The sequence below is a fragment of the Chiloscyllium plagiosum genome, chromosome 9 (genome assembly GCF_004010195.1).
Source record: "Chiloscyllium plagiosum isolate BGI_BamShark_2017 chromosome 9, ASM401019v2, whole genome shotgun sequence".
Lineage (NCBI taxonomy): Eukaryota > Metazoa > Chordata > Chondrichthyes > Orectolobiformes > Hemiscylliidae > Chiloscyllium > Chiloscyllium plagiosum.
Window position 1 is genome coordinate 36,773,764 of NC_057718.1, and position 23,838 is coordinate 36,797,601.

General features: G+C 37.6%; 1 protein-coding gene across 2 annotated transcripts in view; it reads right to left on the bottom strand.

The window, feature by feature from the left end:
• LOC122552779 (echinoderm microtubule-associated protein-like 4) overlaps positions 1–23,838 on the bottom strand; it is a 299,840-nt gene that overhangs the window by 274,797 nt on the left and 1,205 nt on the right. Inside the window, exon 1 of one of the 2 annotated variants that reach the window (XM_043695703.1) lies at positions 8,661–8,748. The exons of the other annotated variant lie outside the window; for it this stretch is intronic. Within the exon in view, the coding sequence (XP_043551638.1) occupies positions 8,661–8,733 (73 nt within the window). The 5' untranslated portion in view covers positions 8,734–8,748. Of the gene's footprint in view, positions 1–8,660; positions 8,749–23,838 lie in introns of those variants that run through there. 2 annotated transcript variants of the gene reach the window in all.

A 23,838-nucleotide genomic window follows, 5' to 3' on the forward strand; every position in this document is an offset into this window, starting at 1 on the left:
TACAAATGTGTTCAATCTACAGAATTGTGCAACTTTCTGACTCAGGCATGAGTCCTTAACCAGTGAACCAAGCTGACCTGTGAAAAGGAACAGGCTGAAAAGTGAGATGTGGCAGGAACCAATTCTAGGAGTGATAGTGAATTACCTGGGATGAGAAGTATAAATTAGTCAGATTTTTCAGATGAAACTGAAATTGGGTCAGGTAGCATTTGTTGGCTCACAGAGGGATCCAAATAGGCAGATCGAAGACAGGTGCAAGATTGTTATGGGACTTACTGGATTATGGCTCAGACAGCTGGCATGGACTTGATGGGCCAAAAGGCTGCATTTTGTGCAGTAAGTGACTCCATAACTCGATAAATCTGGGTGTGTTCTTTAAAGTGAAGTACAGATTCTTTTAGCTGGTTATCAGTGAGCTATGATTTTATAATTTGCACTTAGAGCCTAATACTTGCAAATGCTTGCATTTTCATGCATTAACCATCTCTTTCCCTTTCAAACTTTCCCTCACTCTGATGTCTGTATTGCTAATAAACTTAAGAAATGTATTTTGTTTCTGTTCATTTGACAGTTAAGAACGAACATGAATAGCTATGTCCTTTCTCACACCACTAAAATCCTGTACTGCAGATGACCTTCAGACCAACTTCAGAATTCAAATACCTTGGTCTTTCCCAACCTGAGAGAGCTTGGCCAACTGCCTAAATTTCAAAATAGTGCTTATAAGATTCCATGTGTTAAATGACAATAGAAATATATTTTCAATCCATATTTACAAGTAAGTTAAAATGAGAGAGGATGGATAGTTAATCCATATGTATCAGTAATAGGAGACATAGCAGTTCCTGTAAAAATGAATCATTGGCTATAGAAAATAAACCAACCTCTGGCATCAGAGCAGGTTACGATGTGCAATGTGCATCTGTCAGATCTTTCAGCAAAGAAGAAAACATTACATTATCTTATAAAAGATAGCAAAAACAGGATTGAAAAAGGTTAAAGTTAGGCTATGCGTGATTAAACTGTAACAGTGAAACTAACAAAAGAACAGGTTCACTGGGGATAAAAAGGCTCATTTGAAACTGACAAGAGGAAGTTCTTCAGACCAAAAAAAAAATCAATGAACAGGTCTTCTGCATTAAAGCAGTGAAGGAAAAAAAAACATGGAATCATTTATAAACCAGTTGAATGTTGAGATCAGGGATAAAGGGCTGTAGAGTTTCTCCAGGCAGCAAAACTACAATGATCCAAATGTGCTTAAACTGCATTTATGTTATGAACTAAATTCACCCATAACACTGACAATACATTATAATAACTAGAACATCTGCAAATGATTTCAATCTTCTGGCTCAAATTACAGAAAGAGATGAGCATCATCTGAACCTTCAACCAGATTAGGTTATAGCTATTTCCTCTTGCCCTTTTGAATTAAGCTCTATGTAATTAGGTTTCAAGATAAACTTAATGTTCTAAGAAACAGAATTTTATTTCCGTACTTCATTATATTCAGATTCTCTGAATGTGACACCAATTTGATGCCGTAAAAAAAGAGACTGCATTTACAATTAAAATAAATGCTAATAAATACAAGTGTCATTCTGATGATATTACCTAGATATTACCAACCACTCAAACAGCTGTTAAAATCCTTCTGGGGATTTGAAGTATCTGTTGGAAAGATGTTAGGTAGATATTCAAGACATAAATACAGTACTGTATGTCATACACATTGTAATCTTGACAAGTATGTACAGTTGACAACTAAAGGAGAATTCTTGCAGATGTGGGAATTCATGAATGCTTTCAGCACCCAGGTATTTGAAGTAAATATTCCCAACTGTAGAGACTCAAATCAACATTACTAAGATTAAAGAACAGCAAGAAATTCCAGTAAATAAGAGAGGCTTTTAGAACACTCATTCTAAAAACATGGTCACTTCACTGGTAGACTAGTAAAAGACAACAGAATTCACAAAGGAGTGATCATCTGTTTGGAAGAAAAGAAAAGTAGGGAGGAAGTGTCAAAGTGCTGAGAGAACCTTGTTGGCAAATAAGTTTTCTGTACCAAATACTTGGTCCAAGAACAATGACTTAAGGGAGAGCAACCACAGCACCGTCACTGAATTCCTGCACATAACTTGTTCTCCTCTGGGAGAAGATTTAAGCAAAGAAATGCAATGTTAGGAGATTTGAAACAAGAAAAATGATAGAATTTTATAGCACAGAAGGAAACCATTTGGTTCAACATGCACGTGCCAGCTCTCTGAAAGGACTAAGGAGATTGTTCTATTTTTCATATTTTAGTGAAAAGTTTGTAGCTTGGTTTGTAGTTGAAGTTGCTGTTCGGTTCACCGAGCTGGTGGATTTTCTTGCAAACATTTCATCTTCCTCCAGGGTGACCTCTTCAGTGCTGTCTAGCTCCGAATGAAGTACTGCCATTGTGATCACAGCGACAGTGCTTCATCTGGAGGCTACACAGCACTGAAGATTTCTTTTTGGAGGGAGACAAAATGTTTGCAAGAAAATCAACCTGCTCGGCAAACTGACCAACAACTTCATTTTTCTATTTCCCTGCCTTTTGAAACTTGCATTCTACAATTATTTATCCACTTCCGTTAAAAAGTTATCAATACTGTTTCAACTGCTTTTTGATAGAAAACCAACAGTATTAACAATGCTATGGACAAAAATAAAAACAGTTATTCTTTTGAGAAATTGACTACCTTAAATTTATGACTTTAGGACATGTGAATCAAACGCTAGGAAATAAGTTTTCCCTATTTAAACTTCTCAAAACCTTCACTAAATCTCCTTTTAAACTAAACTAGATTCACATTGAATTCAAAGCACTGTTTCTGATTCAACATATTGTACTTTGCACTTCTATTTGACTTCAAATCTTTTGCTTTGAATGAACAGCCATTTCTTTAATCTGTTCGCATTATTAAAGCCTCCAAATTGTCTCAATTTAGTGACCATTCTCCTCCTCCTCATTAGGGCAGTCTATGCTGCAAAAGAACAAAGACCCTGTGTTGCTAACCCTCCAGGATTGTCCTCAAGTCTGCAGGAATTAAAAAATTAATGAATTGGACACTGCTACAAGTAACCCAAGAAAAGTAAAATACGGTCAATTAATAACAATTGTATGCAGTGATTGTTTTATTTGAACATTCTTTTTTATTATGAAGATATTAAAGATGGGTAAAAAGGATGTCACAGTTGGAAGTGAGAGATCATGTCATGTTATTTACAGCCACATGCCCAACCAGAATCGGCTGCTTGAAAGACTAACTACAGCTGAGCTGTACAATGGACAACAGAAAGCTCAAATCTGGATAGTAATGTAATAGGAAGGATGAAAGAATGAACAGATTTGGCTGGACAAGATAGTTTTTGGTTTTAAAAATCCAAATGGCAGAAACGTTTTTGCCACAATAAAAGAAAGACACTAGAAACAAGAATCATTGATTAACTTTTGCTTTAAAAAATTACATACAGAACATATTTATCTACCTGGGTATTGACAAATAGTATCGCTGGCTATAAAATTTCCCAGAGAGGATACTCTTGTTAAACAAAACAGCACAACTGTGGTAAGGAAGGGTATAAATGCAGAGAGTTGGCACTGGAGAGAAACTCACCTCGTTCTTACCTCTTCACTAAGTTCTGGAGACAGTCCATGTGTGATTTTATTGTTATGACCAAATGGTCAACTAATAGCCATTTATGGATCTCAATGCACTGTGACCACTTGCCTTCCTGGCTAACTTTCTATCTGGGCAACCTGCACCAAATGGTAGACTTTGAAAGCCACATCTTGGCCAAATCCCACCCATACAGGACAAGCATAAAAATGACTCACTTTCTTCCTGTTGGACCTCCCAAGGAGTAGGCCTCAACTAGAAGTCCTTACAAACCCAAACAAAGGCTGCTATTATCAAATTGGCTGGCAAAATAAGATGTTAGCATTGAGGACTGCGATTCACCAAGAATTCCACCTTCACACGTATGCTAAGTCATAACAAGCCGAATGGCGTGCCACAGGTTGAGCTTTCTCAGGAGTGAGGGTGGCTTATTAGTCACCACCTGACATGCTTATTCCAATACTTTAAAAATGGGAAAATTCCCTCTAATGACAGACATTAAACTCCATTGTCCAAACAGCATACATTTAAGGTAAGCTGAGAAATAGCAAGAAACCAGTTACTTCGCTGACCCCTAACCAACGGAAAGATACAATTTGCACAAAAATCAAAATTATTATTAGAAACACAATGAGAGTTTTAATTATCAAACAAACTAGCATAGGCTAGATTTTGATGCAAATTTTTAAGAAAAGGTAGGCAAGTCCTAAAGAAAGATTTTATTTTAAGGACTCCCCCAGCATTTAACATCTAAGTATCCAAAACGACAGATCGTGATTCTCAACCAGGAGCAACCTTTGCTTAAAGCATGTAGCACTACAGTTAGCTCACACTGGCCTGTTTGAGTCGTCATATACAAACAAGCATTTATAGTATGGAAGCAGAGGAAAACAAAGAAACAAGGACAGAGGTATGATGAAAAAGGACAGGAACATTTCACCTTTGAATGCACCTGAGCAAGAAACAATTGTGCCAGAGATGAAATTATAACTCTTTTTCATGAATAATCTACAGCAGGCTAATGATCTCCTTGACCAAAGCTATGCAATTTTACAGAGTAAAAGATATAAATCAATTTTCTCATCAATTTTTATTTCACTAGGGTCCTCTAGAGTTTAATGATAAATTCTGTACTGTACATTGCTGGCTATATTCAAACCTCAGGATCACCACAATGGGGTGAGACGAAAGAAATATTCAGCAGGATTGAAAAATGGCACAGATCTTAAGTATAACATGCCTGCCTTCACAGTTGAAGGCAATTTAACAGAAACAGAGGGCAACCAAGGAGCTACGAGGGAGTAACTTAAAACATAGATATGATCAGAGACAACGATTAACAAAATTTGAGATCAAATGCCCACAAACCATCAAAATTTGATAGCTTACTTCTGATGGTTCAAAAAGACATAGTTGCAGAGATATTGGATGCAATGGTTATTTTTCTATAATTCATTACAGAGTAGGCTATTGCTAGCAAAGTGGTCTTAATAAATATAACACTGCTATTCAAGAAATGAAGAAACAAAAATTAGGCCTGCTAGCCTGGCAATCATCAGAAAGATGCTGGAACGTGTTATCACGAAAATATTCGTAATACTCTTAGAAAAACAGCATGGTGGCTTAGTGGTTAGTACTGCCAACTTACAGTGCCCAAGACCCAGGTTAGATTCTACCCTCAGGTAACTGCATGGAGTTTACGCATTTGCCCTGTGTTTATGTGGGTTCCCTTCAGGTGCATTTGTTTCCTCCCACAGTCCACAGACGTGCAGGTTATGTGGACTGGCCATCAGAAACGCAGGGGTACAGGGATAGGGTTGAGGAGTGGGTCTGGATGGGTCAATGTTGACTATAGGAACCAAATGCTCTGCTTCCACACTGTAGAAAGCTATGAATCTATGAAAATTACTGACAGTGACAATCACATGATGTTCAAAGTCAACATGGTTTTATGAAAAGGACAAATTCTGTTTTACATATTTGTTAGAAGCTTTTGAGGACAGAGATAGCAGGGTAAAAAGGATGACCAAATGAGAGGGGGGGGGGCAAACTGGTTTCCCTCTTTTCAACACCATTCCATTCAGCCAGAATAAATACTTTTATTTCCTTTTTGTACACAACTACTGCATTTCAATTAAAACATAGTACTAGTCCATACTGAGAACCAGTTGCAAAGTTATCTTGAAAAGAAAACAACTGCATTCATTACTAAACCCAGAGAAAAATAATAAAATGAAACATCAATCACATTATATATAAAGGTTTAGAAAAGGTGAACATGTTGCTTACAGACAGGAAGAATTAAGCTTGCACATGACATTAAGCCTTATAGTCCGAGAGGTCTCAGATTATTATTGTTTAGTTGATAACTGGCATCCTCAGCAGTGGATCAGCAGGAAGGGGGAGGAGGGAGAGCACAACCACAAGAAAACGAGAGAGATAATGGACATCACTATAGAGATTTTGAGGAGCATCAGCTGTTGGGTCACACACCTTCAATATCTTAAGCTATTTGGTCCACAATCATGCTATGATTATCATGTAAGTAGTGTTTATGAAACTCCTCAATGAACCTTTTCAGACCATAAACAAAAACACCTGAATTTTGCGCGCGTACAAAAGATAGATAGAAGGTTACTCCCCTTGGTCCATATTCCTGGGTTCCCCAAGAGATGAAAAGTTTTATATCCATCTATCTCAGTACTGAATATACTCAACATTGAAGCGTCCACAGCCTCTAGGTAGAGAATTTCAACAGATCCACAATTTGAGAGAAGAAATCTCTCCTCATTGTAGTCCTAAATGACTGGCCCCTTATCCTGAGACTACAACTGTGCCGTCGATTCCCCTCTTAGGGAAACTAGTGGTTGCCCTTCCAAACTCTTCAGAATCTTGTGTTTTCCTGAGATTGTCATTCTATCATGTAGATTCCACTGAATCTCAGCCTGATTTACTCATTATTGTGGGGCAACAATCAGGAGCAAATCTAATAAACCTGTGAGATACTGCAGGCAGTACAAGTACAGTACATTATAGCTTAGGAATGCAGGACAGAATTGCACACAGTAGTACAGGTGTGGACTCGCCACCTTTGTTGCTGTACTCCAAACTTTTCGCAATAATGACCAACGATTAATTTACCTTAGTTGTTTGCTGTATCTAATTTTGCTCCTACGATTGCACCCATATCCCTTGCATCATCAACATTTATAAGTTTTACAGCTCGTTAGTGCTGAAGACCTGTGCTCCAGAATTAGCATACTACTAACTAAACTATTCCAGTATAGCCACTATACTGGCAACGGCAGAGTTATGACTATCCACAAAAAGCAAAACAAATCCAATCCAGTCAATTACTGCTCTACAGATCTACTCTCAATCATCAGTAAAACAATCCAAGGTGTTATCAATCATCATTCACTTAGCAGCAATCCACTCAGTTTGAGTTTTTATCAGGCCCATATGATTCCAAACCCCATAGAAGCCTTGGTGCAAACAGATGAATCCCAAAGAGGACAGGAGAATGTCTGCACTTGACATCAAGGCAGCATCTGATCAAGTGCATCATTATGGAGCCCAAGCAAAATTGGAATTAACTGCAGTCATGGGTGGAATTCTCCATAGGTTGGAGGCATCCATTCCACAAAAATGCGGTGTAGCTTTTGGAAGTCAACCATCTAACCCATGGATATTGCTGCACGAGTTCTTCAGAGTAATGTCCTTAGGTGACATATCTTTCACAGCTTTAATCATGACCTTCTTTGTCATTAAGTCAGAAGTGGGGCCGCCTGCACAGTATATAGCTCAACTCTACCTCAAATAATGAAGTCATCCATGCCTACATGGAATAATAACGGAATAATACTCAGACTTGGGCTGATAAGCAGAAAATAAACATTGGTACCATGCAAGTGATAGGTAATGACCATCTCCAACTAGATAGAATCTAATCAACTCCCTTTGGCATTATCATCACTGGATCTCCCTCATTAAATGGTAATTAATACCATGTGCGTCAGATAAACATTTTGACTACATGAATATGTAGGAAGTTGGCAATTCTATAGCTACCATATCCAAGAGACAAGTCAGGAGTCCATTTGTATGCTCTCCATTTGCCATAATTGGTAGAAGACCAACAAAAGTCAAGAAACTCAAAATCTTCCAGGACACAGCAGCCCTCTTGATCTAAAACTGTTCCACCACCAACATACAGCAACACCATTGACAACAATTCACCAAATCTCCTTCAACAGCATTGCCCAAACCCACTAACTCTACCAAGTTAAAGGGAACTGCTACTACCAACGCCTGAAGTTCCCCAAGTAACATGTGAATGCCACTGTGTTGACATTCTGGAAGCCCTTCCCCAGTAGCACTATGGGTATGTAAAGGCAGTTTACTACCAATTTCTCAGAGACAGTTAGAGGAGGATAACAAATTACAACCTTGTCAGCAATGCCCATCAATTAAATTTAAAAAAAACTTCTCAAAAGGCAAGAAAATGGAGCTAGGATTTAGGAAATATTTATCAGTATACAAGCCAGCAAAGCAGGAAATACAAGAAAGGAATAAAACAAACACTGGAATGTATAAAATACTGGGACACATTCAGCCTTGAATAGATTGAAATTTGATAATGACAAAACAGTTTCATGTTCTGATCCACAAAGTACCATAATGTATTTTCAAACCTTTTACTTTATGGAGATCTAACCGATTACTTGGTCATATTTATCATTACCCGTAAATGAGATTGCCTGCTTCTACATGTGCCGTATGCTAAACTGCATTACCTTGGTATTTACCAGCATTAAAAGGTCATTTGTCAATTAGTGCCTTAGTGCCAAGTTTCTCTGGACTCTGCAATACTATTTGCCTTTATGCAAAATTCTAAATCAGCAAATTGAGATGTTACATAATCCAACCATCAATTATGAAGAGTAAACAGTAGGCCGGTGGGAATTTGTCAAGATCAACCAGTCATTACAAGTTTAAAAACAAAAAACCTACCCTGTTTATTAAGATCGATCAATGGAAATAAAAATCCCAGTTGCACATTTAGTGCATTGTAAAACAATTCCATGTGATTTTCTAGAGAAGAAAGAAGAGCTCAATATCCAACCTGCCCCCTTTCCACCTGTACACTCCCCACAGAAAGAAATTAAAAACAAACCACAGGAGTTATAAATATACTGTGCCCTGGGTCAAGCATGTGATATGATAAATCTGTCCACAAGTGAAGCTGACCGGTCAGCTTGTGGAAAGATTTATCAGATCACATGGTTAGCCAAGGCACCATCTATTTATAATATTTGTGACACGTAGGGAAAGAAAATAACAAACTTTAAGGCCATCTTTAATAAAAGTTTTATTTCTCATTATGCACTTGTTAAACTCCAAACGAAGAGTTTTTCTGACTTCTTGGTCATATATGTAGCCATTATGTTGACTAAAGATGTCATTAAATTTCATCATGCACTCCAATCTTCAATCTCTTGCAGCTGTCTAACTCAGTGTAACTATTTCATCAGGTCTTTACATACATAGTAAGTTATCTATCTTTTGTGCTGTATGTATAGTAATCCAGTTAACAGTCGCAGGAAAGCTAGTGGAAGAATCTACCATTACCGATAGTGACTGAACATAAACAAACATTCACTGGTCTCCTGTGCAATCCAGATTTTAATCACTCCACCACAGGTAGCCGTGCCTCTAATTGTTTAGATCTAAACATTTGGAATTTGTTCCTTACACCTTTCCACCTCTCCTTCCTCCTTTAAAGTACACTGCTAAACATTTGATCAAGCTTGATCTTTTCTAGCTTATATCTCTCTATATAGTCCATTATCGAGTGGATTCTTCAATACTCCTGTAATTTACCTTGGAACATTTTATTACGTTAAAAAATACATAAATGCACATAGCTGCTGTTATTGAATGGCCGGCTCTGGCTTCTAATATAGATGTTTATCAGTTCATAAAATATTCCACATGACAACCCATTCTTACGGTTATTTCCATACCTTTGGATAAAGGCAGCTAATTCCAAAATATAAAGTTTAATTGAATAAGTTGGTTAAAGAAAGGAATTTAGTTTATATCAGAATGGAAAAACTGTAGTGATTGGAACCAGGTGGATCTTGTTGACTACTAGATCCTGGATTGGGGTTGTTATCCTGGGCCAATCAGGAAAGTCCTGGCTGACCAATATAAACAGGAAATTTAGAATCTCCTCAGTGGAGGACTGACTCCAAGCTGGCTGGCCACAGTCAGTATACTGTGCACTAGTAAATAACGGGTGACTTGGGTGACAGGATACCAGCTTCTGTGCAATTATTTCAGAAACGTATTCATTTCAATGTATTTTCAGTTCTATTTCTGAACGTTCAATACCAGACTGTACAAGAAAATCCTACATTTAGACTGCAAGAATGCAGGTGGACCAGATGGATTGCCAGGATAAATGTGCAACAAGATAGAATAAAAAAGATGGGATCTACACTTTAGTGAAGATGGACATAAGAGTGATCTAACAGTTTATGAAAATGATGAGAATGAGTTCTGATTTGATAGTTTCTGTGAATTAAGTGTGTTAGAAAAGATCAGGAGATACAAATTTCAGTTGCGCCACATCAGATATCAGGAGATGATTCTCCCAGAGAAAAACTGATCACTGGAATAGACTTGTGCAATGGACTGCGATTCACAATGCCTTTAGCCAAAAGTTGGACCTGTTTTGGGTGGGGAATGCAAGGGTGGGATGAAGAGAGGGAGACATTTTTTAAAAATCAACTCTCACAGAAGTAGGAACTACACGGAATTATCAGTGCTGGAATGATCTACCTGACTATTTTCAATTGCTGTTGGAAGAGAAATGTAGGAAAATGTGAGGAATTTGCCAATATCTTTCCCACCAAAATTGGCCCAGTCTTTTGATTGGTGTTTTAGGTGAAATAGAAAGTTTACAGTCTGCGATGTACAAGTTATCAATGCTCCGGGATACTCGTATGAAGAATGACCTGGTCCGACGATCAAGTTCTCGGGATATAAATTTTTGCATGATGGTGAGACTCTTATCTGCTGTAGGAGACCGCAATGCCCAATGCTCAGACTTTCATCTGCCCTGAACATTTACTGACATTGATCTAGTCCCTTATAGTTTCATTAACAAATGAAGATTTCTAATATTCATATTCCTTCGCAGTCAAAAAGCTGTGAGACGGAAAATGTTTTCATGTTTGCATTTCATTATGCTTCTGAGGTTATGACCAGATGTAAAATGAAGTTCTACAACCAAGGTGTCTTGATATTCATCAAGGAGAAAATAAAATTAAGGAAATGTTTGGTTCATTGCAATTCCTTTCCATAAACAAAACTAATCAGAAACTCTTTAAAAGTAAGTTTAACATTCCATTTGAAACTATCCATGGCAATTTCCATGTTATCCTGCTTTGGTGCAGTCAACTGGAGAAAACAACTCTTACCCAAAGCAGTTCTACTGTAAGTACCAGATAGTAAAAGCTGCAATTTCAAAGTGATGGAGCATGCAAGCTACAGGCTCAGAAATATGTAGCCTAACCCTGTCTGTAGTATCCTGGGTTCAAATTGCAATAGTGTTAACTGTGGACAGAAACTTACAAATTAAGGGTTGGCTATTTGGGCATAATGCCTGCTCCATCATTCAAGACAATCATGGTGGATCTGACTGAGGCTTCAATTCTACATTCCTGCTTCCCTCTATCACCGTAACTACTGGCTTCCTTGTTTGTAAAATATTGTTCACCTCTGCCGTTAAACATTCAATCACTTACCTCTGGGGAAGAGAATTCCAAAGACTCATGATCCTTTTAAAGAAAAAGATTCCTCTTTATTTCAGTCTTAAATGGAAGTTTCTAATTTTAATATTTCATCCTCCAGCTCGAGACTGTCCCTCAAGGAAATGAGAATGTGTATAGGGTACAGGCAGGCAGGGAAAGAGTTAACTTCTGAGTTTTGTGAAACAAGAGGTTCAGCTGATCATGACTCAAATCAGGTAAGAACTTACAGTTAACAATGGGGTGCTGGAGACAAGGTGGAAAAGCAGTCATTATGTAGACCCATTTAACAATGTTGCAAGCATTCAGTATGGGAGGTCAGTTTAACAAGGTGAAAAGTATTCTTTATGTGAAGCCAGTCATCCATTGTGTAACAGCAGATGGCTTAATCTTTACTGTTGATGCGTGCTGATTGTAACGGTCACCCAATTAATATGTATAGGTAAAAACAATTAATATGTATGTTGCCTTATCTGGATGCTCCTCCCTGTAAAATGACCGTATATTTCATTGAGAAACTGCTCTTCCAAAGACAACCATGAACTCATGTCTCTGTGCACATGGGTGATTGTTCTCTCCCCGTCAAGGGCCTGGAACAAAGATGAAGGAGGTAAAACTATACTGTTTCTCTGTGTGTTTTGTTTCGGCTGAGGGGGCGAAACGGGACAACAGGAAACGTCCTTTCAGCAATGTAAAGTCCCTTCAAAGTCTTGAAACTCTCATTCTTGTAAACGCCAACAAAAAACGTACGTACAGACTATCTAACGTTTCATTGTTCGATAGTCCCTTCCATCCCAGTTACATATGACTACTAACATCTTCACATCAGGTTTTAAAATAACCAAAACTGCGTACACTACTCCAAATATGGCCTCTCAATGCTTTACTAAACAGTAAAGCAACACTACTTCTACATTCCATTCACTTCGTAGTAATCAATGTTGTTCTATTTGTCTTCCTGATCACTTACTACACCTGCACATGAACTTTTGTATATTTTTTAAAACATCAACCTGCTCAAAAATATAAATTTCAGACCTCAAGGGCAGGATAGCCTGTCACAAGATCCCAAAACTAACATATTGGAATACAAATTTGAAAAACCTGTTTTGCTACTTCCAATTGTGTGAAGCTCCAGAATTCTCCTTACAACTTAGGTCACCAGATCAACCTTGCAGAAACGTCTACTGTTCAGTATTTTGCAGGTAGGGACACAGGGTCTCTAATACACTGTAAAGTTTTTTTCCCCTAGCAGAGTAAATTTTGCGAAGACAGTTACTGTACTGTGAAATATGAATAATACTTAGATCCCTAGATTTTTTTCTCTTTAATCCAAGAATCAGAACAGCACTCCTGCTGAATCAAATGAATTGTTCAGTTTTGCCAAATTGCCAGACCTTAACATTGAGTGAGATTATTGTCAATTATATTAGGCTGTGATTTTTCCTATATAATCTGATCTCAATAGATCAGGATAAGATAAGAAACTTTATTCAAAGAAGATCTTTATAACCAGGAGAAAAAGAAACTTATTCTGGAATGGATTCGTTCTGACTCAATCCTTTAATGTTGAGAAAAACAAACATGGATAACATTTCAAAGCACATTGATAATTGTAATAAATCATGCATTAAATCACATTCATTCGGAGATTGATAATATGCAATAAATTAGTAATCTCATTCTCCTGCATTCAGGTTCACAAAACAGTAAACCAATCTATCTTAACTCAGCCTTCCAGAAACGACAAAGAACCGCTTATTAGATCATTTCAGGGTTAGGCTCTCTACCATACTACTAGAAAGTTCAGTTCATGTCTCAATTACTCTATGTAAAGGCCAGCTTACCAAAAATTATGACCTTTTCACTAATTTATTCACTTTCTCCCTTTTCTATTGTCATAGCAAGTTTAACATTTGTCCAGTTCTGCCTTTTCCCTACTATTTATCACCTGACCACCACATGATTAACAATTTAAAGTGAAAAGCCTAATCTTCTCTCAATTCCCAGTTTAACCATAATTTCAAGTGCTCTACATCCTCAATAATCTACTTGCTTAGTTGACTGCTATGGTGATTAAACCTAAGTCCATCCATTTCAGCCCCACATTATGGAGTAGATACCTTTCCATTTTATCTTCATACATTCTAGTTTTGGCTTTCTTACATGCAAGTCCTTTGCCATTATAAGCACAACTAATGACCACAGATAATTAAAGTAAATTAAATACAATGCGGTCTTTATACTGAACCCTGGAGCAGTCCACTTTTTGCTGTTAATGAGTTAATACTCTTTATCAATTCATCCCAATTTTTATATATTCCATTCCGGTTAAATCTACCTGAAAATGCAAGTGTCAATCAAAATTAAAATACTCTTCTAAAGACAAAGTTACAAAGCAGCACTTCAAAGTTGCTCAGTTATTTTGGGGCTGAAAATGCGCAGCAGGTCAGGCAGCATCCAAGGAACAGGAGAATCGACATTTCGGGCATAAGCCTTTCTGTTCCTTGGATGCTGCGCTTTTCCAGCAACACATTTTCAGCTCTGATCTCCAGCATCTGCAGTCCTCACTTTTTCCAATTATTTTGGGCTGCAGGCACTTCCATATGGACTCAATAATTACTCCCTGATGTCAAAGTAATTAACTAGTTAAAAGCTCAACTCAGGTGGGCTGTTCGGAGAATATACATTATGCATAAATTACTGTTAATCAGTAAACATCACAATAAGAAATTTCTCATTTAGATTTTATAGAGAGTCATACAGTCATAGATGTGTCAATTGATGTGCAATATTGTTCTGCTGTCGGCTCTTTGGATCACCACACTGTCTCAAAAGGGTTTTCATATACAAGATTTAATGTGGCCCCAAATATGCATTATAAAGTATTCAGATGAGCACATGGAAGCATTATAAATAGAATACATAATGGCTGACAGCTTAAGTATAACCACAGCTGAGTCAAACCATAAATCAATTTAGAGTTACCAAGTTTCTCTCTCATTATGACTTCACAAGCAAATATCAAATTTCAGTAAAGACAGCATCATAATGAAACTTGTTAACAGTACCCAAACCATACAAAATCTAAAATAACTATTGAAATTCAAGTAATATGTGAAAATATTGTAAAATTAAAGCATTAAGTTTTATTTTCTCTAAAATGAAGGATAGGAAGCCTGTTCATTACTGCAAGTTTAATAAAGATATAGGGAGCCAGAAATAATGGCATCAGAAAGCATTCAGTAAAATGGTAAATATCATTCCACATCAAAATCTTATGTTGGTGCAGCTAATGAAATCAACTGAATCACTACAATTATAAATTATAATGAGCAATATATACTAGACGTATGTTGTTAAAATCTATTCAATCCTGCTTTCTACTCAACCAACCAATTATACTGATGTCTAAACAAAAGTTTTCAGATTCCAATTCTATGCACAACAAACTCAATTGCTCTCCTGGTGCAGCCAAAAGCTACTATCTGACCATCTCAATTGTTCAAGAAATACACACAGAAGTTAATGTATTGCTCTACATATTAGGGCAAGAATTATGACCCTCACACATACAGAGTCTTGCCTGACAAGAGTGCAGGGCCCTGTTTCAGATCTCTAAGTTATGTTCACATCTGGTCAATATCTACATTAGCAGTAGTATCTGTAACTTATATAGATAAGTCAGTTATTCAGTATGAAAACAGTGCAGCATTTTTCTCTAAAACCTCAACAGCAAGGAAGGAGGACTGGAAAAAGGTACCAAAAAACATTTTAAAGGTTGTTGAGTCAAACATCTAATTGTGTTCCTTTTTTTAAAAAATTGAGCAGTCAATATATAGAGCCAAGGCAGATAAATCAGGACACTACAAATAGAAAATGATAAAAAAGACAACAGATAAATCAAGAACGAATTACAAGACAGATTTAGTTTCAACAGATTTGTTGTCATAGAAAGAAAAGCTAAGGGATGCAAGGTTAGTTAAGTCGGTCAAATAGTAGGGATATTGGACAGAAGAAAGCATGCATAGCAGGATCTTTCAAACTATGAATCAACACAGACTCTCAGAATCTCACATCACAGAAAACCATTTGTCCTCATTGGGAAAGCTAACCATTTAATGTTATTCCCCTGCTCTTTTACCATAACTCTGAATATTGATTAAGTCAGAGTTATACGCGATTGAATGCACAGACCACCTTAGCATTAATAAAACAGAGAAAGATAAGTAGGATTCTAAGCGTGAGACTGCCCATCGGATGACCAGCCTTTATTTGTAGTCTGTCCAGCATGGCAATTACCATGCTATAAGAATCTCCCTAAAAATTAAAATATTTGCCAATACCTGTAACCATTTTAGTGTTAGAAGTAACTGAAGTGGAAAAAAAGTTCCAGCAGAAAGGAGGAACTCCTATTTTGGTTGTACCTTTAGCAATGGCCTTGCAAGAGGTTTATTTAAACACAATACTGGAATCAAGAATTTATTACAAGTAGTAATAAGGACCTGTAGCTTATCATTGGAATAGCAAGAGTGACAAAGAAACCAAAACTGATGTTGGACCTCTAACAAAAATCTAGAATGCTGCCATGTATAAATGGTGGATCCTAAAGAAATGTTAGCTCCAAAACAAAATGCTGTGCTGCACACGATTATTATTAATTGAGTTAATTCAAAGCTATTTCTCACTAACAGCAAACCCTTTTTTTGCATCTCTAAAACCTCGCAAGCCCTCTGAATGAGTTACTGCTTTTCGACATACGCCCACACACCATTTACTGGCTCTATAATTTACTCTGGTTTCAACTGACATCATAAATCAAAAAACCAAAGCTCAAGTGCATTGCAGAGGTCATCTGAACTCTGACATTAAATTAGTGGCCTCATTGCTCCTTTGAGCATCATAATGCATCCTACACAACATTAAAACAACCTTAACGACACCGAAAAGCAACACAGAAATTGCATTCACAAACCTGTGATTCAAAATTATATGCAAGTTACTTCTTCCAATAATAAGTTTGAATATACAACTTTAACTCAAGCCTTAGATTCAACGTGTTACAATGTTATAAGGAAATTCAGTTTTCAATAAGCTATTGTGGAATTATCTTGTAATATCCTGCCTAAAACCTGTTCCATGGTGCAATTAAACTGTACGTCTTACAATTTCTCACGTAATACTGATGTAAAATGGGTACTATAGCAGTGCCAAATTTCCATCCTTTCACTTTCCTGGGAAGCAACTCTCAGCTGCAGACCAACAGCAAGCAAAAACATTTTTCTTTATTTATAAAGAAGTCAGGTGACCCAATGAATTAACTAAAATTTTCAACAAGAGAACGAACTATCCAGTTGTACTTTTAACATTTTAGCAATCTGAGATTAACAACCAATGCACATTACATTTAATGCAAGAAGCTGTATTTTCAAAAGCAATGCAAGCAGACAGTATAAATACACAGTTTCAACTATTTCATTGTCACATTACAGCAAAACTACCTTTACCAGAGTTAACATCTCACTATAAAAGAAATTCAAATATAAATATTGTTTCAAAGCAAATATCAAAATTATAGCAAGTAGAAGGTTAAAAATGTTTGCAAGCTAGTGCAACAGTTGCAGTGATACAATTTAATCATAACCAAAAGCCGGTGTTGGACAAGGGCAATTATAAGACCCTATTATAGAAAGGTGCCATTTAGAATTAAATGAAAATTTCCATAGCACGTACACAGCATGGCATTTTTAAACAACTGCTGTTACTGTAACAACATTGCCTTGATCAGAAATTTAGTTCACTCATTGAGGAAAGTTGATCAAAAATGGTAATGGCAAGTATTATCACACTTCCATTCACAACACATCAAATTGACAATACTGACAGCACTTTATAAAAATTCTCCAATCATTTATGAATGATGTGTCATTAACATTATTACAACAATATTTCCTTTTGTAGATAACTTCAGAACCGGGGCATTGTTTTAAAATTAAAGGTCACCTTTTCAGGACAGAAATGAGGAATTAGTTCAACTTTGAAACACTGCCTCAGAAGGCAGTGGATGGGAAGATCAGTCAATATTTTTAAGCTGTGTTTTTAGGCAGAGGAATCAAGAATTACTGGAGATAGATGGGAGTATGGACTTTGAAACACAGACCAGCCATGATCTTATTGAATGGCACAGCAAGTTTGAGGGACCAAATGATCAACTTTTGCACCTATTTCATTACAGGGAAAGAGGAGGGAGAGAGTTGCCCATGTTTAGAAAAATTGCACCCCAAGAACAGCTAAATTGCAAATAATTCATAGTTATGATCAAGACTAGGATTTCAAAAATATGGTTTATGAAAATATTATCTTAAAAATACAACACAGGTAGTTCTGCTATAATTCATAAGTGATTGACAATTTGTGGATGTTGGATGACACAAACTTTCTACTGAATGGGTACGGCAATTTTCTATTAGTGATCTACTATAGTGTGAGGTGACAGAGGAATACAACTGTCACGTTACAGCAGAATGATCTGTACCAGGATTAACATATCACCACAAAATAAAGATATTTAAATGCCAAAAGAAATGAATGTTTTAAAGTTGTGATATTTCATTAGAAAAGTTTATATAGTCGCAGAGAAGACAATGGAAAAGGAAAAGTCAAGGTTAGGAAAGTGCAAATATAGAAAAGTACGATTTCTGTTTATGACTTTCAATTGGGGTATAATACTGCAGATGCTTGAAATCTGAAGCAAACTGTTTGTGACCTTGTTTATCTTCCTCTCCCCAATCTTCTTGCTTTGGATTCCCCAGTGAAGGCATGTCTCTGTTTCTATCTCATAAAAGCATAATCATCTCAAAATCACTCAATTTCCTAAACTCATGGAGCACAAATCAAGTTGATGCAATTTATCCTCAAGGTAATCCTTTTAGGTATGGTTGCATTTTGGTGATTCTGCATGGTGCTATTACAAAGGATAATATGCATCTGTCCTGAGATTCAGTGCCCGAAACAAATGCAATATTCCAGACCCAAGGTTCATACCACTGAAACATCAGTTAAGAATTTCAACTAATTTGACAAAGATGAGTGATCTATTATGCCCTTTTTAAATAGTTCATGAGCATTTAACAATTTACATACAAGCCCATTTCGATCTCTTGGCTCTGTCTCAACTCCTAACCTCCTGACCATACAAAAAACCTTCCAGAGTTGTGAAACCCTAATTTGCCTTTTTCAGATCCAAACAATTTCACGTTATTTCCTGACTGAATTGCATCTCTCACATTTTGCCAACAAGCCCCTAGAGAACATGATGCCACTAGAGAACAAATCCTTTTACCACTACTTTCCAACCAATCCGTAATTTTATGTCATCCATAATTCCATATATTCTGATTTATTCTTAATAATCTATTGTGCAGAACCTTACCAAATTGTTTCTGGAAATCCAAACAGACAAACCCCACAGACAATTACTTGTCCAGTATGTTAGCAACCTTCTCATTAAATTCACCAAGCTTCGTGAGTCATAGAGATATACAGCACAGAAACAGATCCTTTGGTCTAACTCATCCATGCTGACCAGATATCCCAGCCCAATCTAATCCCACCTGCCAGACATGACAAAACCAAGGTGAGTATCTGTCCAAATGCTCATCACTTGATCTTCATATTAAAGCAGCAGGCCTGCAGGTGCCAATATTTTTTTCTTCCCTACTTCAATAACAAGTGGTATTTGCAATTTTCTGAATCCAAAAGGTATGACACTGGAACAGAACATTTTAAAAAAATTATTCATTATTTCTGTAATAATTTTATACCCTCATTACAGTTAATGTCCACTTAAAATATTAAAATCTACAAATACTGTGGATTAAAAAGCTTGAAAGTGAGGTCAGACCAGAGAGAGTTTTATTTGTCAGGCAGAGACAGAATGGGCTGAATAGACAATAGGTGCAGGAGTAGGCCATTCTGCCCTTCAAGCCTGCACCACCATTCAATATGATCATGGCTGATCATCCTTAATCAGTATCCTGTTCCTGCCTTATCTCCATAACCCTTGATTCCACTATCCTTGAGAGCTCTATCCAACTCTTTCTTAAATGAATCCCGAGACTGGGCCTCCACTGCCTTCTGGGGCAGAGCATTCCACACAGCCACCACTCTCTGGGTGAAGACGTTTCTCCTCATCTCTGTCCTAAATGGTCTACCCAGTATTTTCAAGCTCTGTCCTCTGGTTCGGCACTCACCCATCAGCGGAAACATGTTTCCTGCCTCCAGAGTGTCCAATCCTTTAATAATCTTATATGTCTCAATTAGATCCCTTCTCAGTCTTCTAAACTCAAGGGCATACAAGCCCAGTCGCTCCAGTCTTTCAGTGTAAGGTAGTCCCATCATTCCAGGAATTGACCTCGTGAACCTACACTGCACTCCCTCAATAGCCAGAATGTCTTTCCTCAAATTAGGAGACCAGAACTGCACACAGTACTCCAGGTGTGGTCTCACCAGGGCCCTGTACAGCTGCAGAAGAACCTCTTCACTTCTATACTCAATCCTCTTGTTATGAAGGCCAGCATGCTATTAGCCTTTTTCACTACCTGCTGTACCTGCATGCTTAACTTCATTGACTGGTGTACAAAAACACCCAGATCTCTTTGTACTGCCCCTTTACCTAAATTGCCTTCCTGTTCTTGCCACCAAAGTGGATAACCATACATTTATCCACATTAAACTGCATCTGCCATGTATCTGACCACTCACCTAAACTGTCCAGGTCACCCTGTAATCTCCTAACATCTTCCTCACATTTCACCCTCCACCCAGCTTAGTATCACCAGCAAATTTGCTAATGTTATTACTAATACTATCTTCTATATCATTAACATATATCGTAAAAAGCTGCGGTCCCAGCACTGATCCCTGCGGTACCCCACTGGTCACTGCCTGCCATTCTGAAACGGAGCCGTTTATCACTACTCTTTGTTTCCTATCAGCCAACCAACTTTCAATCCAAGTTATTACTTTGCCCCCAATACCATACGCCCTAATTTTGCTCACTAACCTCCTATGTGGGACTTTATCAAAAGCTTTCTGAAAGTCCAGGTACACTACATCTACTGGATCTCCCTCGTCCATCTTCAGAGTTACATCCCCAGAAAATTCCAGAAGATTAGTCAAGCATGATTTCCCCTTCATAAATCCATGCTGACTCTGACCTATCCTGTTACCACTATCCAGATGTGTCGTGACTTCATCCTTTATAATACACTCCAGCATCTTTCCCACCACTGAGCTCAGACTAACTGGTCTATAATTTCCTGCTTTCTCTCTCCCACCTTTCTTAAAAAGTGGTACAACATTAGCCACCCTCCAATCCGCAGGAACTGATCCCGAATCTATCGAACTCTGGAAAATAATCACCAACGCATCCACGATTTCTCGAGCCACCTCCTTCAGTACCCTGGGATGGCTGCCTCTGTATCATAATTTCTATGGTTCTACGAGTACTTTATTATGAAATGTATCAAGTCCTGGAGATTTGCTCATCTTAAGTCACTTTTTAAAAACTATTTCTATAACCTATGCTAAAATGATTACATTTCTCTCCAATGTCATATTTTTATATTACCCTCCACTATTTTGCCCACGTTTTCCAAGGAACAAATCTAGCACGTCCTATAACACCGATATCCATTTTTCAAGGCCCTATATTTGCTTTTCCCCCATGTATCTTACAAATAATTTCACCGCTAGCTTTCACATTTTCCATTTTTTCATATTCACATTTCTCTCCATTTTAAAAGAAAAACAATCTATACTGAGCTTCTCCATCTTGTTTTGCACATATCTTTCTTTTAGCTTTGTTATTTCTTCTCGCAGCAGCTGCTTATATGTGTAATGGTCTCTACATTTTAAGGGCACGTACTGGCTTCCCATGAAGAAAAGTATGTATGTCACGACTTCCCACTGTTTGGCTGCAGGTTTAATCTTGAGAAGTTCAGCCAAGTTTACTAATATCAACTGATTTCTTATCCATAGAAAATCTGCTTTACTTCTATGCAATTCATACTTCTCACACAAAATTAATATCCAATTCAATTCTATGATTATGCTTAACTCAAAAATGTCAATTACTTCTGCCTTAATCATCACTAAATCCTGTTCCAAAACCTGTTCTAATGCATATAACATAGAATTCCATAAAACATACACAACAGAAAAAAGCTCTTCAACCCACCTATGCCAACATTTACATTTCACTCAAGTCTCCTGATCTAACTTTCTAATCTAAGTTTCTTCTGACTCATATGCACGTTTATCTTCTCCTTAAACACTTACAGAATTCACAGTGGGTTCCATATTCTCAAAATTCTCTTGAAGAAGTTTGTTTTAAATTCTCTACTTGATTTCTTGGTGACTATTTTAAGGGGCTTTTGGCTTTATTCTTCCCTACAAGTGCCGACATTCTAACCCCAAAATTCATTAAAGCTGGAAATTAAGCATCAAGATCATGACACATAATTAATCTGCAACTGTTTCTTCCAATGCAGGCAACAGGCAAACCTGTTACATACTTGCAGCATGCAGCCAGCATATATTACATTTAAGTGGCCGAACAGGGATGCAGGATTATGAGACCTGATGAGTTCAAGCCATCCTGTACTACAAGGCAGCACGTACGTCAAAGTGGTGGCGCATTTTGACTTGAGTAGACGCTGGCAGTGGCTGGGAAGAATGTCTGCCCTGACAGTTATTATGGAACAAGAGGAGACAGCATGGGCTGCAAGGTTCTCCTGATGCAGAACTGAAAGCCTTGTTAGAAAAGAAATAAGGAATTCAGGAAACTTCCCAGATAGGAAGACAGAAGCAGATACCTTTGTGGTCAAGACCAGCAGTCTAGCCTGATGGCCTGGACGCAGTACTCCAAGTTGTTCAATGGTCTCTGATAAAATACAGAGTTATGAAAAGCTGTTTGGGTCTGTCTTTAGTGTATGAATAAAGAATAAAAAGGTCATATGAACTGTTCCAAATTCTAGATGGCTTGGTAATTTTTTTTGGTGGTGGAGTGTGGTGGGGGTGGGGGTTGGGACAACATGCTAGTTTGTTGTACTGGGAAGGTGCAAGGTGTTCACACAACGACAAAAACATCTGTGTCCAGGAGACAGACAGTTAGTCTCCAAAGGCCCAGGAAGGTGTTGGCAATGTCAAGTTTTGTAAGTGGTTGTACTTTCAACTATTCTTCTCACATTCATCAAGATTGGGATGCAAGAAACAGACTCAAGAAAGGCACACCAATTTATACAGCATGAGAAGAGGGTACCACTAGTTGTACCATCATTGGTGTGGAGAAATTGTAGGAACAGGTAACTGTCAATCTTAGTTCTCCAAGTAGGCAAGTAAACTCTGACCAGTCAGAATATTGACATGGGAATTCATGACTGCTACCCCTTTATTTTTGACAGTGAAAGTGACACAAAATATATACTAATTCTTTTTGTTGAGATAAAACTCCGTCCTGTGTTAATATACAGTTTCCAGCATGTACAAATACATCATGCTGTAAGTTCAATTAATAATAATTTTAAATTGATTTTTCTTATAATTCTTAGCACAGTCCTGATTATTTAATGAATGTTGCCCAAAAGCAGAACACATCTAACGTTGGACATGGCATTCTAAGGGTTCGCTGCTGGGAATGATCAATAGGATGCGGTGATGAATATACTGTAGTCCAACAGTCATTATGACATGTTGGATACTTATCTGGTATTATACCAGTACTGAAAGCCAGATCGCATTATTTACTAAGGTAGCCATTATCACACAGGATTGTGAGAAATCGAGAAAACTGAACACAGCACTTGAATGGTGGTGTCAAAGGCATTGGGTTTACAGTGAACATAGGTTAAGAACCTATCATCAAAAATGCAAGTGGAGAAGTCAATGAAGAAAGGTTGGAGATGAACTCTGTGAAAGCAAAGCGGGGGGGCACATATCTGAGGTAATGTTGAAAAATCTCTCCAGTTTAAAATCTAATTCTTCCAACGATTCAAACTTCCATGCTTGCATTTACAATGAACTCATCTTTCTACAACTGAAGGCTTGCACCACATCCCAATACAAAGCCTTTAGCATATGTTTGTGAGTGAGTGTGCTTGTTATGGGTAAAGGAACAAATAAAAGGTTACAAGTCCATGGGGGTTACTACCTGGTTGGCTGGCTTGGAGTGCAATGGAATAGTTCAGCCTAAAAGTAGCAAATGCTTGCAAGAGTTGGGTTGGGGTTGGGGTTGGAGAAATGGGGAAAGAGAGAGAGTGTGTATTGGGGGAGGAAGGTATGTGAAAGAAAGAAAGAGTGGGGGGGGGGGTAAG